The sequence below is a fragment of the Microchirus variegatus genome (genome assembly GCF_963457635.1).
Source record: "Microchirus variegatus genome assembly, chromosome: 14".
NCBI classification, from domain to species: domain Eukaryota; kingdom Metazoa; phylum Chordata; class Actinopteri; order Pleuronectiformes; family Soleidae; genus Microchirus; species Microchirus variegatus.
Window position 1 is genome coordinate 14,283,334 of NC_139815.1, and position 18,673 is coordinate 14,302,006.

The following is an 18,673-nucleotide window of genomic DNA, read 5'->3' on the forward strand; positions in this document are numbered from 1 at the left end:
TTTTGTGAGGATGAATGCTGGTAAAATTGAGACAATTATATCGTTTGCAGTTCTTCAGTCAATGGTGAGGAACATAAGCACTTTGACGTTGATAAACTACAACCAGAACCTCAATGCACTGTTGATTATTTGAAATAAAATTTGACGTGCATTATTTTGATTTTTATCAATTGAGTCCTTTGCTTCATGTAAAATTTACTGCAGTGCCACAACTAAAATTGTGATGACTCGCTATCCAACAAAAGTAGGCAGAGTGAAGTTAGGTGATCGTCTCTTTTATTGATGGAAATCCAGTCTTGTTGGACACATCAGGACCCCTGCTAGTCATTTTATGGAATACACCCTTACATTTAGTTAGATGTTGGACTCTAGCATTACAATCAACAGCATGTTCGATGCACAAAGAAAGCTACAGTGGATCACTGATGGGAGTTCTATCAAACGCCCACTGGGTCTGGGAGAACTGAGCTTCATCCCTGCACCAGTAACCTCTAGAGAGAGAAAAAAAAAAAACAAACAAACCTAAAAGTGCTCTTTCATATCAGACAACTTTCTTGACCCACAAATGTTTTAAGTGCTTACTGAGATATGGTCCGAATGCAAAGAAATTTAAAAGCCTCGACACATTTAATAACACAAATACAGTAACTATCTCAAACACCTCCGGAAAGGACATCCAAAACTAACATTTCTCTATAGTCAGACAAAAATAAGTAGTATTGGATGTCCCGAAACAAGACACAAAAGTCAAGTATAATATTTATATATATATATAGTGTAACATTGTCTGGAGTAGATTAGGAGTGCAACACTTACAGATACACTTAAATACAGTGATAGCTGGCATTTATGGAGAGGACATTTCACACAGACGACACTACGCTGTTGCTGGAGGGGAGGTGAGGCTGCGCTGCAGGAGAAGCTCTTCCGATTTATTTTGAATGCAACAAATTTGTTCTCTCAGGCTGGCAGAGGAGTGGGATAAATAAACTCTTGACGGAGCTCTATCATGATAACGCCGCCCCCACTGACAACCCCACCTTAATAGGCGCAAGTATGCACATGCACACAAAACCAGGAAGCATTCACTCCGGAACGGATTCACTTCTGACAATACAAGTGTCTGAATGAATAAATACAGCAGTTTGTAGTTAGGTGTGTTATTCTGAGGCCTGAAGACTGGTGAGAAAGGAATGGAGACAAAGTGGAATTATATTGAAGACTGCTCTCTCTCTCTCTTTCTATTTATATATAATTAATTTTTTGCCTAAATGATCATCAGTGGTTGGAATGTGTGATCCTGGAGAGTGGATGTGAAAGGCTACGAGTTGGAGTGTGGGGTAGGGAACACTGAAAGACAGATGAAGGTGAAAAGAGAAAGCAAAGCAGTCCCCCATTGGTTATTTAGACCACTGGAACCACACGCATGGTGTTGGTGTAACCGGAGCCTGGGCGCCAACCGGTCAAGATGATGACAACATCTCCCACTTTGAAGAAGCCACGAGCTTTGCCTGCAACACACACACACAAAAATCAACCAACCTGTGCTTATATAAACTTGTTCTGATGCATTTTAAAACCACCCTGTCAAAAGTAACTTACCCATATCCAAGGCAAAGTTGACACGCATGTCTACGTCCTCTGCCCACACATCATGGGAGGGATTAGTGTACAGTACAGGGAAGATGCCGCGGTACAGGTGAGCCTGACGGGCTGTGCGGGCGTTACGTGTCACAGCGATGATGGGGGCACGAGGTCGGTACCTCGAGACCAGGTGGGCGGACCTGCACAGATGGAAATAAAATTGAGCTCATTTCATTCACATTTGAACATTTACTTTGCTTCAAATAGTGATTATAACAGCATCAGCCAAGGACACAAATCTACTTTGTCAACTATACAGATAAAATAATATTGCACCTATATGTAGGGCTTTTAAACTAATATTGCCATTAATATTTTGCCTTAGTAAACACATGTTAAATGCATACATATCTATCTTAAAGCTACAGTGTGTAACTTCTGTTGCCCCCCCCCCCCCCCATTATTGGCTTTCTAATAATCTGCTGGTATGATTTGACACATGTATCGAGCAGGGCTTGATATTACATGAAATGGAATGGGAGTAAAGTAAATCTTGTCCAGTTCCATTTCCACACCTGAGCTACATCAAGGGAAACTGAAGAGGAGACATTGGGACTGAGCCAATAACCCATTCTCACCATTCTATTCAGCCACTACTTTAAAGCACAACAGACAGAAGCACACTCGCACACGCAAACATCAGAAGAAACCTGAAAAGTCCACATTCGATGCCGATGCATCCTTTACCTTCAGGACCGGATCATTTTCGCCTCCGTCCTTCTCTTTCTTACCTCCCAGTCTTGGTGAGAACAATGATGGCACTAGCGCAGCATTTAAAGGAGGACTCGACGGCTCCGACAGCGACAGCCTCTGTAGGGTCTCTGGTCAGTTGGGAGTGTCTCCTCAGCTCCTCGAACAGCTGTCTGTGAAAGACGGCTGCCTCAGCCTCTCGAGCTATCTGAGGACCAGAGGGGCCGGTCGAGGGAGGAAAGGAAGGATGTGGAGGGGGTTTGAGTTACTCTCAATCAATCACACACACACACACACACACACCACCACCACTACAGCATGCTATGTCGTTCACCCTACTGGGAGAGACTGGCAAATACTGAGCTAGACTCCTAGTTAAGTTGGGAAAATTATTATTTTCATAATATAGAGAGGCCCAAAAACCTCAATCATGGAAATAATTACATATTTAAACCTCTCCAGACAGTATTTTGCTCTCTGAAATTTGTTCACAACTAGTTGTCAGCCCAATGTATTTGCTAGGCTCACCCAGTTTACTTCAGTCCCTGTCTGGCCCTACTCTCCCTATCTCAAGACTGCTTGAAACCCGATATGAGCGTGTCCTCATTGACCTGCCAGGATCAGGTAACCCGCCTACCTTCCAGAGCCCGTGAGCACAATGATAGCGGAGGCTAAGCTCTTAAAGGAGGACTCGACCGCGCCAATCGCAATAGCCTCGGCGGGGTCTTTGCAGTACGGCGTGGAGCGACGCAGGTCCTCAAACACCTGCCGGTGGAACATGGCTGCCTCGGCTTCGCGGGCGATCTGGCACAAGTGAGGGCAAAATGCATCAAGCAACACACCCACAACAGTCACATGCAGGTGTATGACGAGAATAAATGGAGGAGGGGAGGGGGAGAGAGAACAGGAGCATGGAAACCAGGTAAACAATGTGTGAAAGAGACAAACACACACACACGCACACAGAAAGAATAGGAGGGACATGGAGGGTGAACAGAGGAATGAGGGTGTGCAGTTAGTTAGAGTGGGAAATGGATACAATTTGACATTAAAACATATCTTACAATCAGACCACGTCTCTAAATTCCCATAATTCCCTAGACTGTGAACAAGTGGGTACATGTCGGCGTACTGACATGATGTAGCCACATAAATATGTATACACACAAGTGTTTTAGTGGAGATAAAAGGCAAACATTCTATGCACGTCACAAGGAAAATAGGTGGTTCAAAATAGTAGGAAAGAACAGAAAAGGTGTTGGAAAGACTTGAGTGAATGAGGAAAAAGATTACGCTCGATCGCATTAACAGGGTGAGTCCTTAATGCCTTGAAAGTCAAGTATGTGCAGCGATCCATGCAATGAGCTCAGAGGCAGAAGCTGCAGGAAGACAGAGTCAATCCTGCGTCTGCATAGCAGTACAAACAATTGAGTGTGGCTGAGGACCAGGGAGGTTAGCCATGACAGGTCTGAACAATGGAAGACATGCAAGCTGCAGTAGCCAATTATAACATCTGTGCACATAATAATTGATTGAGAATATCATCTTAAAGGGGACATATTATACCCTATTTCTCCAAGTTAAACTAGTTCCCTGGTGTCCTAATGAACATGTCTGTGACATGCTTTAGTCAAAATACCATAAGGATGAAGCACCACAGCAGTTCAATCACCCTGCCAAAACAGCCCTGTTCAGAACGCTCGGTTTAGTAGTATCTCTTTAGGTCCACCTTAAAAAAAAAAAAATTTAAACGAAACTTAAGGGAAAGGAAATGACATCAGCCACAGAGGCTACTGGGAGCTAACAGCAGTTAGCATTTGGAAACGTGATCATTTGCAGGTTTGAGCAGGCACATTGCTGTCATATATAACATGTATCCACTGGACAGATAAATCCTCTGAGGCTGGAAGTTTGTGTAGGACTCTGTGCTGCACTGTGGAGCCAAGAATAGAACTTTTCGCGGACTTCCGGTTTTAGGATGCCGTTGCCTTCGCCAGCACTCTCTCTCGTGTATTACGGATAAACCTGAGCTCCGCGAGACAACAATTCCAGGAATTGTGACGTCTCAATCAGTGCGGAGGTCAACATTGCGTGTTTTATCTCGTGAACTTAGACTGAGGAGGACCACTAAAACATAAGTGAGTCATCGTTTTTCACACGTTGCTGACTGATAGGACCTCCAGAGTCCCAAATATAAGGATTTAAATGATTAAAAAGTTGATTTTGCATAATATGTCCCCCTTAAATAAAATCTCTAAAATGAAAACCTATATTACTTCAGTCTATCCCTGACTAATAGTTCAGAATACACATAAATACAAACAATATAATCAGAGTGACTATTAAATAAAGGGATGCAGGCAACAGGCATTTACATCAGTTCTAGTAGGTGTAGAGTCAAAACATTCTAACTTATCATTTTATTGTTCTCTTATTGTACAAAACACTTATTATTGCAACATTTTGGAAATTACGTAGGAGGCCAGTGATTTAAAAATCCACACAACTGGAACAAATGTGTTCACAGTGAATACTGGATAAATGATAAGCACTTCCAGTTGGCCCAGCACTCCTTCTCTGTTTAAGCAGCTCTTGGGTCAAGTGGAAGAAGAGATGCACCATTAGGCTTGGCTGCCCAATGGTGCATTAAAAAGAATGTGTGTTTAGAAGAAGCGGAAAATTAAATGTCTTTTCAGCAGATAAGTTTACGTGGATTAAAAAGAAATCATGCAAAATAAGTCGTGCAATATTTTAGAATGTACTCATTACTCTAATCAATTGGTCCCCGATACAGTTTCCAGTAATATCTCATGTATGATATTCTTCAACTCACCATGTGCTGTGTGCGCACTGCCTCCAGAGGGTAGTCTCCCTTGGCGGTCTCTCCGCTCAGCATGATGCAGTCGGCTCCGTCCAAAACGGCGTTGGCTACGTCGCTGCCCTCAGCACGGGTCGGCCTGGGCTTCTTGATCATGCTCTCCAACATCTGAGTGGTGGCAATTCAGAGGACAACAGACAAATGTCAACAAGAGCGCAACTAACATTTATTTTCATATTGGATTAACCCGTCGATTATTTTCACGATGAATCGAGTAATTGTATGGTCCGTAAAATGTCACAATGTGAAAATATTCACATTTAAGAAGCTGACAAATCACAAATCTTGTTTTAATCATGACAAAAGACTCAATTAATTTAGTAATCGATTAATTGAGTAATTGTTTCAGCTGTAAATACTATATAGCAAGAATATCGTATAGGCCAATATGATATAGAACATGCTTTGCCAGTTTCTGACCTGAGTGGCACATGTAATTGGCTTTCCAGCTCTGTTGCAGCGACCAATCATCATCTTCTGGGCGAGGAAGACCTTTTCTGTGGGGATCTCAATACCCAGGTCACCGCGAGCAACCATGATGCCGTCGCTGGCCTCCATGATCTCATCAAATCTGCACCACACACATTATATTCATAACAGTTTACGATTACAACTGATAAAAGGTAATTGATCACAGATGGAACTTCAAATATCTAAATGAACGGACTGGCACACACACCTGCGTACACCCTCGTGGTTCTCAAGCTTGCTGATGATCTTAATGTCTTTGCCTTTCTCTCCCAGCACTGCCCTGACTGCATGCACATCTGCTGCTTTGCGGATGAAGGAGGCAAAGACCATGTCGACTCCCTGCTCCACACCGAACTGCAGATCCATGACGTCCTTCTCTGAAACAGCAGGCAGGTCCACAGCAGCACCGGGGAGGTTCACGCCCTTCTTGCTGCCCAAAGTGCCACCATTCTCAATCTCGCACATGAGGAAATCGGAGCCTGAAGGAAATAAAATGAAATATTGATGAGCTGGACACTTTCATTTGGGCATGTGGACACCATTTTCTAAACCTTGTAATGGATCACAAGAGATTGCATGAATCTTATTTACTGTTATATGTATGGTCCTCAACTCACCAATCTCCTTAACCTGCAGGGACATGAGGCCGTCATCGATGTAGATTTTGCTGCCGAGTTCTACCACATTGGGAATATTCTTGTAGTCAAGCCAGAGGATCTCGTCACTGCAGTTCTCCTCGTAGGCGTCATCCAAAGTAATCTTGATCATGTTGCCTTTCACCAGCTCCACCTCAGCAGTTCCACTCTGTCGTTTCATTAAAAAGGCATTGTTTTTACTTTACAAGTCAACATTCATACATTATATTATCGATATTTTTGGTGTCGAGAGTGAGAGATGGTGCTAAACTCACTCCTTTGATGAGGCCAGTCCTGATCTCTGGGCCCTTGGTGTCCAGAGCGATGCCAATAGGCCTGTACTGGATACTGCCGGGCTGAAAGCTCTCACACGCCTCACGGACATTCTTGATTGTCCCTGCATGGTACTGCAAAGGGGGGAAAAAGTAAAAAAAGTAAGTAACATATTATAAAAAGGGGGAAAAGAAACCTTGAACCAGTGGACTTTGAACACTATTTCTATCCAATCCTCAGCTAAAATGCATACACATAATAATCAAAAGAAGTCACGCTTTGTCTGTAGTACTGGTGTGTAAGTAAGTAAAAGTTTATAAACTTCATAAAGCAGGCAAAAAACAAAGCAAAAACATATACTAATATGACACTTCACACAATTACAAACAGTCAGAGAGTGGCATGACATCAATTGGAACAATTAAATACAAAAATCTGGAAAACAAAGAAGAGAAATGGGTGCAAAAATTCCCTGAATGAGCCAAGCGTTTTGATGTAGGAAGTATTGAAAGTAGGATATAATAAAGAAAACAGGAACATCTATCTACAAAGCAAGTTGTGTAGATCGCCCTAAGACTTTGGATATCTGTTGAGCATGGCCCGATGGTGTGCAACCTTGGTTTTCAGGAATTAAATTTTTTTCTGATTTATCACGCTGCACTTTCGCTGATTTATCATGTTACACCAGGCAGGCAGTGGCTCATCAGCAGTAGCTGTGCTGTCTGGAGCAGGGAGGTGGGTATTGAAGAGGCTATTCACACGGTGGGTGAGACATTTTCACCCGGTTCACCGCTGAACATGGTGTTGTACTGAAACGATGAGTCCATTCACCAATACGCGAGCACAAATTTATTTTTGCATTAGCATTCTAATACTTTGCCACTAACTTGGCAAACCCGTTTCCAAAGGTAAGCTAGCGAGGCTACGATTAGCATAAGCGTAGGGATAACATAATACAAACACTTTGCAACATCATTAAGGCACAACTCAAATGTTTTAATTTTCGATTAGCTTGCTGTTGTGACTGTCAACCATGCCTTTACGTTCCTTATCATGCATTACCGTAACTGAAAAATCTTCTTCAGGTCCCACTATAGGGAACATACTGCCTATGGTCACTGCACTAGTGTTTACAATGCCATCTTCACTCTTAAGTGTTGGTTAATGAACATGCAGAAGAGTGTAACTGAAGACGGTCTTTTATATTGGCAACACTGTACTATGGCTGCTACAAAAGTTCAGTAACCTGATGCAGTCAATTCTCCTTTCACACGGTCATCATTTATACTGGTTTAAAACATAGGACTTCCTGGACTTTCATGTATACTCTACTTTCAGAGTCCAGGAATACTCGCTGCTGAAGAGGTGGGGCCGGTCGCTACAACTGACACATTTATTATACCCCCAGCCAACAAAGCTTCCAGTTCCCTTTGCAGTTCTCTGAACCTAGACTAACCTTTGATACTGTATAAAGAACTGCACCCACACAAACCATAAAACATTGAAATATGTCAAACAGTTGTGATCATTTTCTTTCTTGATTCAACCCAACAATAACAATTGTTAACTCTTGTTTAAATGGATCAAATTTCCTACACTTATTCTGTAACCTTTTCAAAGTATCTGTGAGGCGTGTCCACAAAGTTAACTTACTCATACATTTTGCCTCTTTTAACATATCTGGCTTTCGGAGAAACTTCTTATTTAATCTTATTTGTCTATTTTTAAGATAATAAAAGGTATAGTCCACAAAGAATCTTTGACATTTGCCTTTCAAATCTTATGAAAGTAGCCCTACTATTTTTTTTGTCTCATTCATGATTGTGTGTCTTTGTTTAGTTTGAACGCACCAACATGATTGCATTTCACACTGAATTACGTGCTCAGTTACTATAGGCTTTGTTAACCGTTTTCTTTCAACATCCTTATTTTAAGCAAAAACCTTGTGAAAATTCACCCAACAAAAGGGGAAGCAAAGATTTCCACATAAGCAAACCAACCAATGGAATTCTACGATAAAGCACGGAGCCATGTTTGATGCAAACTATGAGCAAAGTTCAAACGTGACTTTAACAGTGCGACTGGTCGAAGTGTACCAGACGTGTTTCGCAGTGGAGAGAGCTGCGGAAAGACCCACCTCATGTGTGCCGTGTGAGAAGTTCAAGCGAGCAATGTTCATTCCAGACTTGATCATCTCCTTCAGCAGGTCCACAGATCGGGAAGCCGGCCCTGCAGTCGTTGGGGGGGGGGGATGACATTCATTATCTTACACGTGAGGGTCGCGGGACCGCTGGAGGCAATCACAGCTGTCATAGAGCGACACATACAGAGACCAACAACCATACAATCTCACAATCACAACGGACACCTGATTGAAATTCTGATATTTAATTCAGAAATCAAGATCATCCAATGAAGTGCATTACGTTTATTTTTCTGTATATAGATCTACTTGATTCAGTCACATGCTTGCTGTATCGCCCTGTCCAGTCTTACTTTCATTGGGCCTCCACCAAAAATGTATCTTCAATTGATATAAACGGTAAATATTTTTCATGATTAATGAAAAAATGTAATTCTCATTGAAAATATTGATTGGCATTTCTGAAACATCAAACTCACAATGTCCAAAATTCTCATGTTTTGTCCACAAACCAAAAACAAAGTAATTTATTTGTACATGTAGGTAGATTTTCCAATGAAGAAAATAAATATTCACATGTGGAACTGGAAAGTATACATATCAGCAAACTTGTTTCTCAATAAATTAAATTATATAACCAATTAATTTTGATTTATCATTTAAAACAGTCTTAGTTGAGGAGTCTAATGAAATACAATGACTGATGATCACTTATTATCACCCTCATGTCTCAGTAATTAAACTGTCAGGTAATGAAGAAATATATTTTTTTTAATTTAAATTAACAACCTTTTGTTGAATATGCTTTGACTACGCATCTTGGGAAACAATCTGCAACAGTGTCACGTTCCTGATGTGTGAATAAAGGTTTATGGAGTTGTTTTGTGTGCGTGCGTGCGGACCAACCGATGGTGCAGATAATGCCAGTGTTGCGTGCAGTGGTGGGCTCAGAGTCGATGTCCAGCAGGCACATGTGTTCGAGGAAGGTGTCGGCCATGGCAGCGTCGAGCTGCTGTGTCTGGATGAAGGCAGAGCCCATGTCTTGAGACTTTGTCTGAGGCATCGCGAACAGTGCTCCTGGATTAGTCCTGCAACACAAATGGGGAATAAATAGTACATTAAGAGAATACCCATACAATACATGAACCTTCTGAGAATGAGTTAATGAGATGTCAAGGAGGCCACTATACTCCCAGGTGAGTTAAATATATTATATTATAATATATCCTATTTCTCCAAGTTAATCTAGGTCTGTGATATGCTTTGGTCAAAATACCACGATGAAGCACCACAGCAGTTCATCAGCAGTTTTCACACTTTGTCGACTGATAGGACCTCCAGAGTCCCAAATATAAGGATTTAAATGATTAAAAAGTTGATTCTGCAATAATATGGGACCTTTAACTTTCAATTCACCAGTCTCTGCTTTGCAGTATCTCTTTGATGCCATGCCCACGTGAGTGTAAGGGAGGGAGTTGCACAGATACTGAATGTAAAAGTGAATCTAGGGAGCACTGACTCATTGCACAACTATGCCAATATATGGCATTGTACTATCATGCAAGGACTTAGCAAGAACTAACAGTTATATGTATGATATTTAACAGTTATACGTTTGATATAGTGCAACACAGCCCTAACTTCATTGTACATTCTGTTCCCTCGCACGTCTCCCCGCGTGTCACCCATGGCAACAGCACCATCACCAAAGTAATTCACCAGACCAGAACAGCAAGATACACAAACATGTGATTTTCCCCAGAGAATCCCCTCCTTGTGTCTCTGCCAGACAGAACAGCAGTCAGTGCTCTATAGAATATAAGTAGTATATGTTATAATGTCATGCATCCCTACAGTGCATTGAGGTGTGACTTGCGAGATTTTTATTTTTTTTTATTTTTGTTATCCTTTGGTCTAACAATGAGAGACTTATCAGAGGTATTGTACATGCCATCAAGGCATGTTTCAACAAACAGAGTGGATGTGTATTTGAGCAGGGTGAAGCGTTCTCATGATGAGGAATGCAGCTACTGCTGAAAGAGCAGCCACGGATGTGTTTACATAACTGCATAACCGAACAGACAGAGATGGAAAATGCTCGAGTGAACAATACAACTGGTGATGTGAATGGGAATGTGTGTGTGATTCAAGCAATAATTTAATCCAAGACCTATTTAGGCAAATATGCAGCTACATCCCCATAACACTGATTTGCACTGGTTATGCAACTGTGAACATATGGGGAGCATCGCACACTTTGCCACCATTTACATGTTTTCATGAACAAAATTTCCCATCAAGGCATACTGTATGGCTGAGGTGAAGTGAAATAGCATGAGGTTAACATTCGACATCTCTTTCGCGTAACCACCCCTGTCCTTTTCTAAATCCTTTGGCTCTCTTGGAATACAAGCAACAGCATGTCAAGGCTAGGGCATCTGATGATAATTCTTGCACATGAATTATCAGTTATGATTGAAAGGACTACAGTATCTACGAAAAAAAAATGTCCCCCAAGGTACTCAAGGACAAAACTACTAAAAACACAACCATGGTTGCTTCAAACCATCTGTTGCAGATGCCACTATCACTAGAGGCCCAATTTCCTCTTATTCATCACGTCCTACTAATGGTGGGAGGTTCATGGAACAGCCACTGTGCCACTGACTGATGATGTAACAACTGAGTCAATGGGGCTGCCGCTGCCACTGCCACTGCTCTACGTGAGCCCCGTCACATCCAGAGTAGTGCAATACACAACCATGAAAAGGACAGAGGGGGCTCGCATGTCTGCACGGGGGAAACCACGGGTAAAGATTTGAGAGGGGTGTTAAGAGCTGGGAGTGCCGTCAGTTCCAGTAGATTTCTCTTACGCTATATGATGTCTAGTTCTGCTCAGTAATCATTTCTACAAGATAAATTTTCAAAGAAACCAATTAGATTAAAACCATTTAAGATACACATTTAAATACTATCAAATTATTGGGGGAGAAATTCTAACTTCCGTGTATAATGACATTTTAAACTGATTTACTGACTGTTAATTGAAAAAGAAAAGGACAGAGATCAAGTTTCAAGCAGTGCTCCTTACATGTTTAACCATTGCACCCACTTTGCACACATTCAGTGTTTAACTAATTTTTGTACCATTTTCCACGTGTCATGATCTGTGTTAAAGCAGGGATCAAATGTAACCAATATGTCAGAGTCTGCATTATTGCAATGTCACATTATGGCAAATCGACCAGATATATTGTTTAGCTCCTCATGCAAGGTAATATTTTGTAGTGTGAGGGAATATGACCTCACATCAACAGCTCTAAACTAATTTGCCAGCTCCAGGTTGTTATTATGAAACAAAATGACATCACTGACTAAAACGGTTAACTGAAGACAAGGATAGCAGCAGCCACAGGTCAACAACAGTAACCCCACCACAGGGCTAACTTTAGAACCGGCTGCTAGTAATCCACTCCAATCTCTTCCCAACGCATCTACACTCACTACACACTCTTCTTGTAACTCTTTATCGTGATCATGAAATACGCCGGTGCAATCATTAGCAATACTAGTAGTCACGTTCATGCATTTATGGCATAATCTGCTATAGATGTTATGTAACACTGGGCTATTCCAAGGTCAGCTCAGAGTATGAGGGTTTTCATCAGTCTCACTCAACCAAGCCACCATTTGAAGGACGCACTACATACATACCCCCAGTAGATTTTCCTTCTACTTCCGAGGATAAACGGGCATGGTAAGACCAAGGACCTCAACAACACACCCAGTGCGCTGGAACCTGTAATGCCGATGACCGGAATACTCCCTGCAACAGCAATCCTCACCGGGCAGCGTGCATACATACGTATGACACAAGAGTAAATCCTTTCAGCGAGGATAAAGGACATGGAGGATACCTGCACTGAGCAGGCAATCGCCATGATCTGATACAACGGACGCGCATGAGACCGCACCACCACTCACTAGAGTAGTGTCCCACCAATATTACACAAGCCAAGGTCATACAACCCTCCAGGGTCTAAAAACAGAGACTTGACTAATTATAACACACAGCATACAGTGTCCGTTTGAAGACACCTAAGACTCAGAGTGTATGATGGCACTTACACTATGTAAATAATGTAGAGCTGTAAACTAGGCCTAAAATGTAGTTTAATATGTATTTAATAGATTCAGTGCAGTCATATGCATCAGCAGGGACAAGGAAATACCAGGATTGATAGTGTTCCAACGAATGACTAGATACAAATATACAATTACACTTAGTTAAACAATGCAGCTCACTGGGGTGTGACTGCATGGAAGTACTTTCATCTGCAAAATGCCAACTCTCCTGCACAAGAACTAGTTTAACAACAACAGCAGCAGGCAGCAGCAGGCAGCAGCAGAAGGTCAAGGAGACCTCCATCATAAACAGACAATAAACCGAGTAGTGCTTTCATCCTTTTTCCATCTGCAGACGCCCAGCTGCCTCTTTAAGTAGACGAAACAAAAAGCAAAAAAAAGCTACTAAAATTACAACACAACCAATCAGCCAGAACATCAAAAAGGGTAACTCGGTGGACGAGTGCTTATATACTGTTCTTTTCACCAAATGTGGATGAAGCCCTTACAGCAGAGTTTGCTGAAAAATGTAGAAACCAGGGGTGTAATCAAATTTGTTAAGACATTAAAGATCCAGCTGGAAATGTGGTGTAATTTAAGACAACCAAGGCTTAGTATTCTGCTGAGAATACTTACTAGTCCTAATCAACAGCCTAACTGTATGTATTAGGCATTATGACACTGAGTCATTTACAGGAACTGAATCTTTCCCTGGGATTATACACTTCATTTTGTCAACAAGGCCCTCGGCAAGTCTTCAGAACTTTACGATGCACAAATCCCTATCATCATGTAGGGATGTGCTACTGAATCTATGCGTGTATTCAACACATAACAGTTTGACATGGTGATGTTAACGAGCACATTTTTTACATTTCATCTTCCTTCTGCTTTGAACACAACTACTTGAAACCTCATTGGGAAGATATGTGCATGGCTTCTCATTCACTCACTGGCCATGTTGTTAGGTACACCTGTTCAATAAAACTCAAAGAACTGTAAAACTAAAAACAAAAACAGAGGTTAGAGGAGACTGTTAAGCTGCAACTAACAATTATTTGTATTATTTTATAATAAAGTACTCATCTGGTCCATAAAACGTCAAAAAATGTCGATCGATGTTTTTCAAATCTGGAAACCTGGAAATGATGACACCACTGAATGTCTTGTTTTGTCCACAAACCAAAATTATTCAGTTTTAATGATTTCCTTGTCATGTGGAGCAAAGAAGCCAGAAATTAATCACTTTTAAGAAGCTGGACAAATCTGAAAACTTGTTTTAATAGTGAAAAAAAAAACGGATTTATTGATTTATTTAGCAATCGACAGCAACTGTAATATGGGTAACCACTTGTTACAACCAACACATGCAGGTATAGACGTATGTCAATGCACGAGTCGAAACTTGAAGCAGATGGGTCACACAGGAGCAGAAGAATCTGCCACTTCATTGGGTGACCTGTGTGCCCAACAGCGGCCAGTGAATGAATACATGAGAATATCCGATGTCATCGTCTGCAGTAACCACTGCAGCAGCACCGACACTGCAGTGACGCTGCTGAGGCAACGCAACACGGCACATCACAGTCAATATACATGGATATTTCCACAAACACACAACCACAATGGCTGTAACAGTGTTTCTGACAGATCAATTAATTAACATGATACATGCATGATATATATCATGTTGTTTTACATAGATAGATAAAAAAAAATACGACTTTTATCTCGGGTGAATTCGTATAATTTTTTTTATATCATATCACGCTGCCGTTAACCACAGACGATGCGCCACAGATCACGTTCTCATCCTGCGTCACATTTTCCCTGCTCTGTACACGTCACGGTGACGGACCAATGGGAGAGCGAGGAGCGACCACCCCCCCGCGCCCACAACAGGAAGTAACTCAGCAACGTTCTACACTTCACCCATCACATTTTGTCGCATCGTGTATGTCGCTTGTACGACTTGTATTCGCATCGATTAAAAAAAAAGGAAACGATACAATACATTATAAAGAACTGTAATCGATGCATCCGTGACCGGCATTAGAAACCACCGCGATGTCGCACTGTGCCGACATCAAGGAACGTAAATTATACATCTGCGTATGTTACTGCTAGTTTAAAATTACATGTACTGTATTTAAAACATGTCATTTCGATTAAAAAATGTGGTTAATAGTGACAACAGGTTCATTACGACCGAGCCACATATACCCGGTATGAACAGTACACAGGATGTTGCTGCAAAAGTAGTAAAAAAAACAACAACAAAGCGGTTAACGCAGTAAAACGTCAGCTCAGAAGCCTCACACGCTATCAGGTCAGTCCGTGTGACTGGTAAACCGCAGAAACTGCAGACACACACCTTACCTTTCAGTCAGTGCAGCTCGAATGGACCACTGTAACCGTGGCTGCTCAAGGTGATCTTCTGCTAGACCCACTCACTCCGCGGAACTACTTTCTAGGGATGCTGAGACATATCCGTCCGAGATGATAGCAGTACACGACAAAATCACACAGCAACTCTGCTTTTCTTATCCGCCCATGTAATCCGACTCATCCAATCAGCCATTCATATGATCCACTATTCAAATATGTGTTATATGTCATTTAATCCGACCCATCTAATCAGCCATGCATGTTATCCACTATTCAAATATGTGCATTAAGTATTAAAAGTAGTACTAAGTTATATATGGTATTAAGTTACAAGTATTATTATATAATAGTATTACGCTTGCGCGTGATCAGGAAATGGGAGAAAAAAGGACGCGGAAGGATCCACAGAGACGCGGTTGGAAGTGCTGGGTGAAGTGAAGGAGCCAATCGTGGCGCTTGAACGCATCAGATGAGCACAACATGTGACTGTTGATGTAGTTCCGAACATCCGAGTGGTTTTATCAAGGATTACTGGGTTCATTTGCTGCCGGTGTGTGTGTCTGTGTCACGTATTGTGACGTAGTGTAATAAGCTGCCACATTGTTGTTGTTTGTTTTCGTTTAATCGTGGATGTACTGTACAAATCACCGGCTGCCGAAATGGTTTACGGGATCTATGTCGTGTACAGTAAGTGTCACGTGACATCTCTCTGGTAAGCGTTTGAAAAGTGGCACAAACGTGGAAAACAAACCAAGTAAAATTCCCTCAAAGACAGCTCTCTGTCTGTGTTCACAGCCGCTTGATTCCTCATGGCACCTCACCACAGAGTCTGAGTCCATACTGCCCTCTAGCGATGAAAAGGTGGTGTAACAACTTTAGATGTGTAGGAACATTATTTTTTTGTATTTCAAAAATGACACATTTTAAGTTCACACAGTTATATGACTGACATGACTGACATGACATCTGATTATATTTATTAAATGCATTTTACCTGTCTTTAAAAAAAACACATTGTTCCACGTTTACTCTTAAGACACACGTGTCAAACTCAAGGCCCGGGGGCCAGATGTGGCCGCCACGTCATTTAATGTGGCCCATGAGTGATTAATTGATCTTAAAAATCGGTGATAAAATAGGTCTATGCTGCTTTAAGGCGTGCGTTGACCATAAACTACATTTCCCACAACGCATGGCGATTGCGTTAGCCGCAAAGTGACGGCATTCCGCCACTAGATCGCAGTGTATCATTGTATATGCATCATGCGACGAATGAAATTTGAGATTGAGACTGTGATCGCAGCAGAATCGCCCGTGCTTCAAAGTCTTTTTCTGAGGGTGCGTTTTTGAAGCAGTGCATGCTGAAGGTGTGTGAGCAGGTCTGCCTCGACCAGATACAGACTTTTAAAAATGTTAGTTTGTCAAGAAACACCATCACGGACCGGGTTACATCTATAATGCATAATATTTGTAACTTGAATAAGTAATAAATACAGAAAGTTAGTTACCAATATGTTACGGAGTAGTTACATTTAGTTTACATTATATTTGGTTACATTTAGTTACATTTATTCTGTAAGGCAGTTACATCTGGCCATTTGACGGTAACCATTATGCTGATGTGGCCCTTAGTGAAAATGAGTTTGACACCCCTGTCTTAAGAAGTTTAATATGATTATTATTGTGATTTGAGAAAAAACAAAGCTTTTTTTTTTTTTTTTTCAAATCTTAAAATTTAAGTTAAAATATACATGGCTGTTTTAAAGAAATCCACTCCAATGTAGACAATTATAAATGAGTGGATATCAAAGTCATTTCATTTGAGAGAAACTTCCTGAGTCTTGCTTTTCATTATTGACATGTGCTATTACATTAGTGATGGACAATAACGACAGTCAGAGTGGTAGTGTGCCCAGTGTAGACATAATAGACTCTGTTGCACTGATAATCAGCTGTGCCAAGGAGCTGTCAGGCGTCCTTGACACACACACACACATACCAACCAAAGTCTCAGCCATAGTGACATTTGTTCATTCACAATATCCAGACTCTGCATGTGATTAGACTAATACTAATATTGTAAACACACTTTTAACCTGCACTGCTTTCTTTCTGGGCTCATCGTGGCCTACGGTGTGCTCGCTGCCTACGATAACTCTAACCCTACATTCCTTCCTTCACGCTCACATGTTTGCTCTCACCTGTTTGCAGCTGTGGTGCTTCCACTGCCCATGTTTTTGTCTCACTGCCTGCTGGCAGCCTGTCTGGATCCACTCCACTCCAGGATACCTGACGCCTGATCAGGAGAGGAAGGGACAGATGTCCTGTCTGTAGGCCAAGCCCCCAGACTGTCAGTCAGCATTAATGGCCGTTTACCCGCGGGCCATGAGGTACTGTAAGACACTGTGGGAATATCCTTGGATAAATCTCACAGAGATGAGACAGGGTGCCCCAATTCTGAGCGTGTCATGACTGCCCTAGTGAAACTGCTGTTGGTAGTGATCTTCAAAATAAAGGCCCAAAGCAGCACAAGATTAGATCATGATTATATTATGAGAATAATACTTGGTAACTGTAACAGTATTTTCAGTGGTGCATATTTAGCTATCAAATGGAAGTGCAACAAGTTAAATTACTTCCAAGTGGTTGACAGTATTTATGTTTCAATCGGCATCCTTCAGATTATCTAGAAATAGCATGATGCTGCTGCTTTATAGATATAGGATGAGTAAACATCACATATACCACAGACCTTTGTGTTTTCCCAGATACATGTTTGAAGAGCTGTTCTGGTTTCCTGTGCACAGACAGTTGGCTTAACACCTGCTCATTAATCTGCCCGCTCTTTATGTCAGTCCTTACTGATACCTTAAGACAATAGAGCTAATACTGATTAGCTCAAAGGCCTACAACCTAGTTGCGATGACAGTGTATCATGGATACAGATGGTAGTTATGAAACATAATTATATTATTGGAATAAATATAACATTTATATGTAACAGAAATAAACTGGTTTATATTCTTCAGCAATATTTAAACACATAGACCGCAGACAAATTTAAATAAAAATTGCAATAATCCAATCATAGACCCTGAATCAGAGTCTCTCTATGTGTGTCTTACACATGCACACACACAACAAATACATGCAAGTCGAGGCTAATGCAGGAGCAGGGCCATTTTTCTTCCTATTTCTCAGCAGCAGTGCAGTCAGCTGCAGGTCACATGACTGGCCTGGTTGTTCTCAGTGAGCATGCTCAGACCCCTCAGTGTTGTCAGGCAAAATATAAGACAGCAGCAGCAGGAGCAGGAGATCTGCAATAGATAAACACACAGGCTCACACAAACCAGATTTCTTGCTCCCAGACACAGGACCACAGACTGAGAGACCGACGCTCGAGATTTGGGGGAAACTGAGGCTCTG

General features: G+C 41.5%; 1 protein-coding gene across 3 annotated transcripts; it reads right to left on the reverse strand.

Moving 5' to 3' along the window:
- Window positions 1–269: 269 nt before the first annotated feature.
- Window positions 270–15,329, reverse strand: pkma (pyruvate kinase M1/2a). Of its 3 annotated transcripts, none has more exons than XM_083901036.1 (11): window positions 15,239–15,329; window positions 9,641–9,822; window positions 8,729–8,820; window positions 6,594–6,725; window positions 6,301–6,487; window positions 5,892–6,162; window positions 5,633–5,783; window positions 5,168–5,320; window positions 2,376–2,542; window positions 1,603–1,784; window positions 270–1,511 (listed from the first exon to the last, which is right to left on the reverse strand). In XM_083901036.1, the coding sequence occupies exons 2-11, from the start codon at window positions 9,795–9,797 to the stop codon at window positions 1,405–1,407; spliced, it is 1,599 nt and encodes a 532-aa protein (XP_083757162.1). In that variant the 5' UTR covers window positions 9,798–9,822; window positions 15,239–15,329; the 3' UTR covers window positions 270–1,404. The 3 variants fall into 3 exon arrangements, with proteins under 3 accessions (XP_083757162.1, XP_083757160.1, XP_083757161.1); XM_083901034.1 differs by lacking the exon at window positions 15,239–15,329 and adding an exon at window positions 12,449–12,717; XM_083901035.1 differs by lacking the exons at window positions 2,376–2,542; window positions 15,239–15,329 and adding exons at window positions 2,972–3,138; window positions 12,449–12,717.
- Between the last annotated feature and the right edge of the window lie 3,344 nt (window positions 15,330–18,673).

What these genes read in the sequence shown, in the direction of transcription:
- pkma (XM_083901034.1), bottom strand. Translation starts at nt 12,675, where the DNA reads ATGGCGATTGCCTGCTCAGTGCAGGTATCCTCCATGTCCTTTATCCTC. An exon ending in AGAAGGAAAATCTACTGGGG is followed by an intron (nt 9,823 to 12,448) that starts GTATGTATGTAG and finishes TTTGTGTTGCAG; the next exon opens with GACTAATCCAGGAGCACTGT. An exon ending in GTTCTCACCAAGACTGGGAG is followed by an intron (nt 1,785 to 2,375) that starts GTAAGAAAGAGA and finishes CCATCTGTGCAG; the next exon opens with GTCCGCCCACCTGGTCTCGA.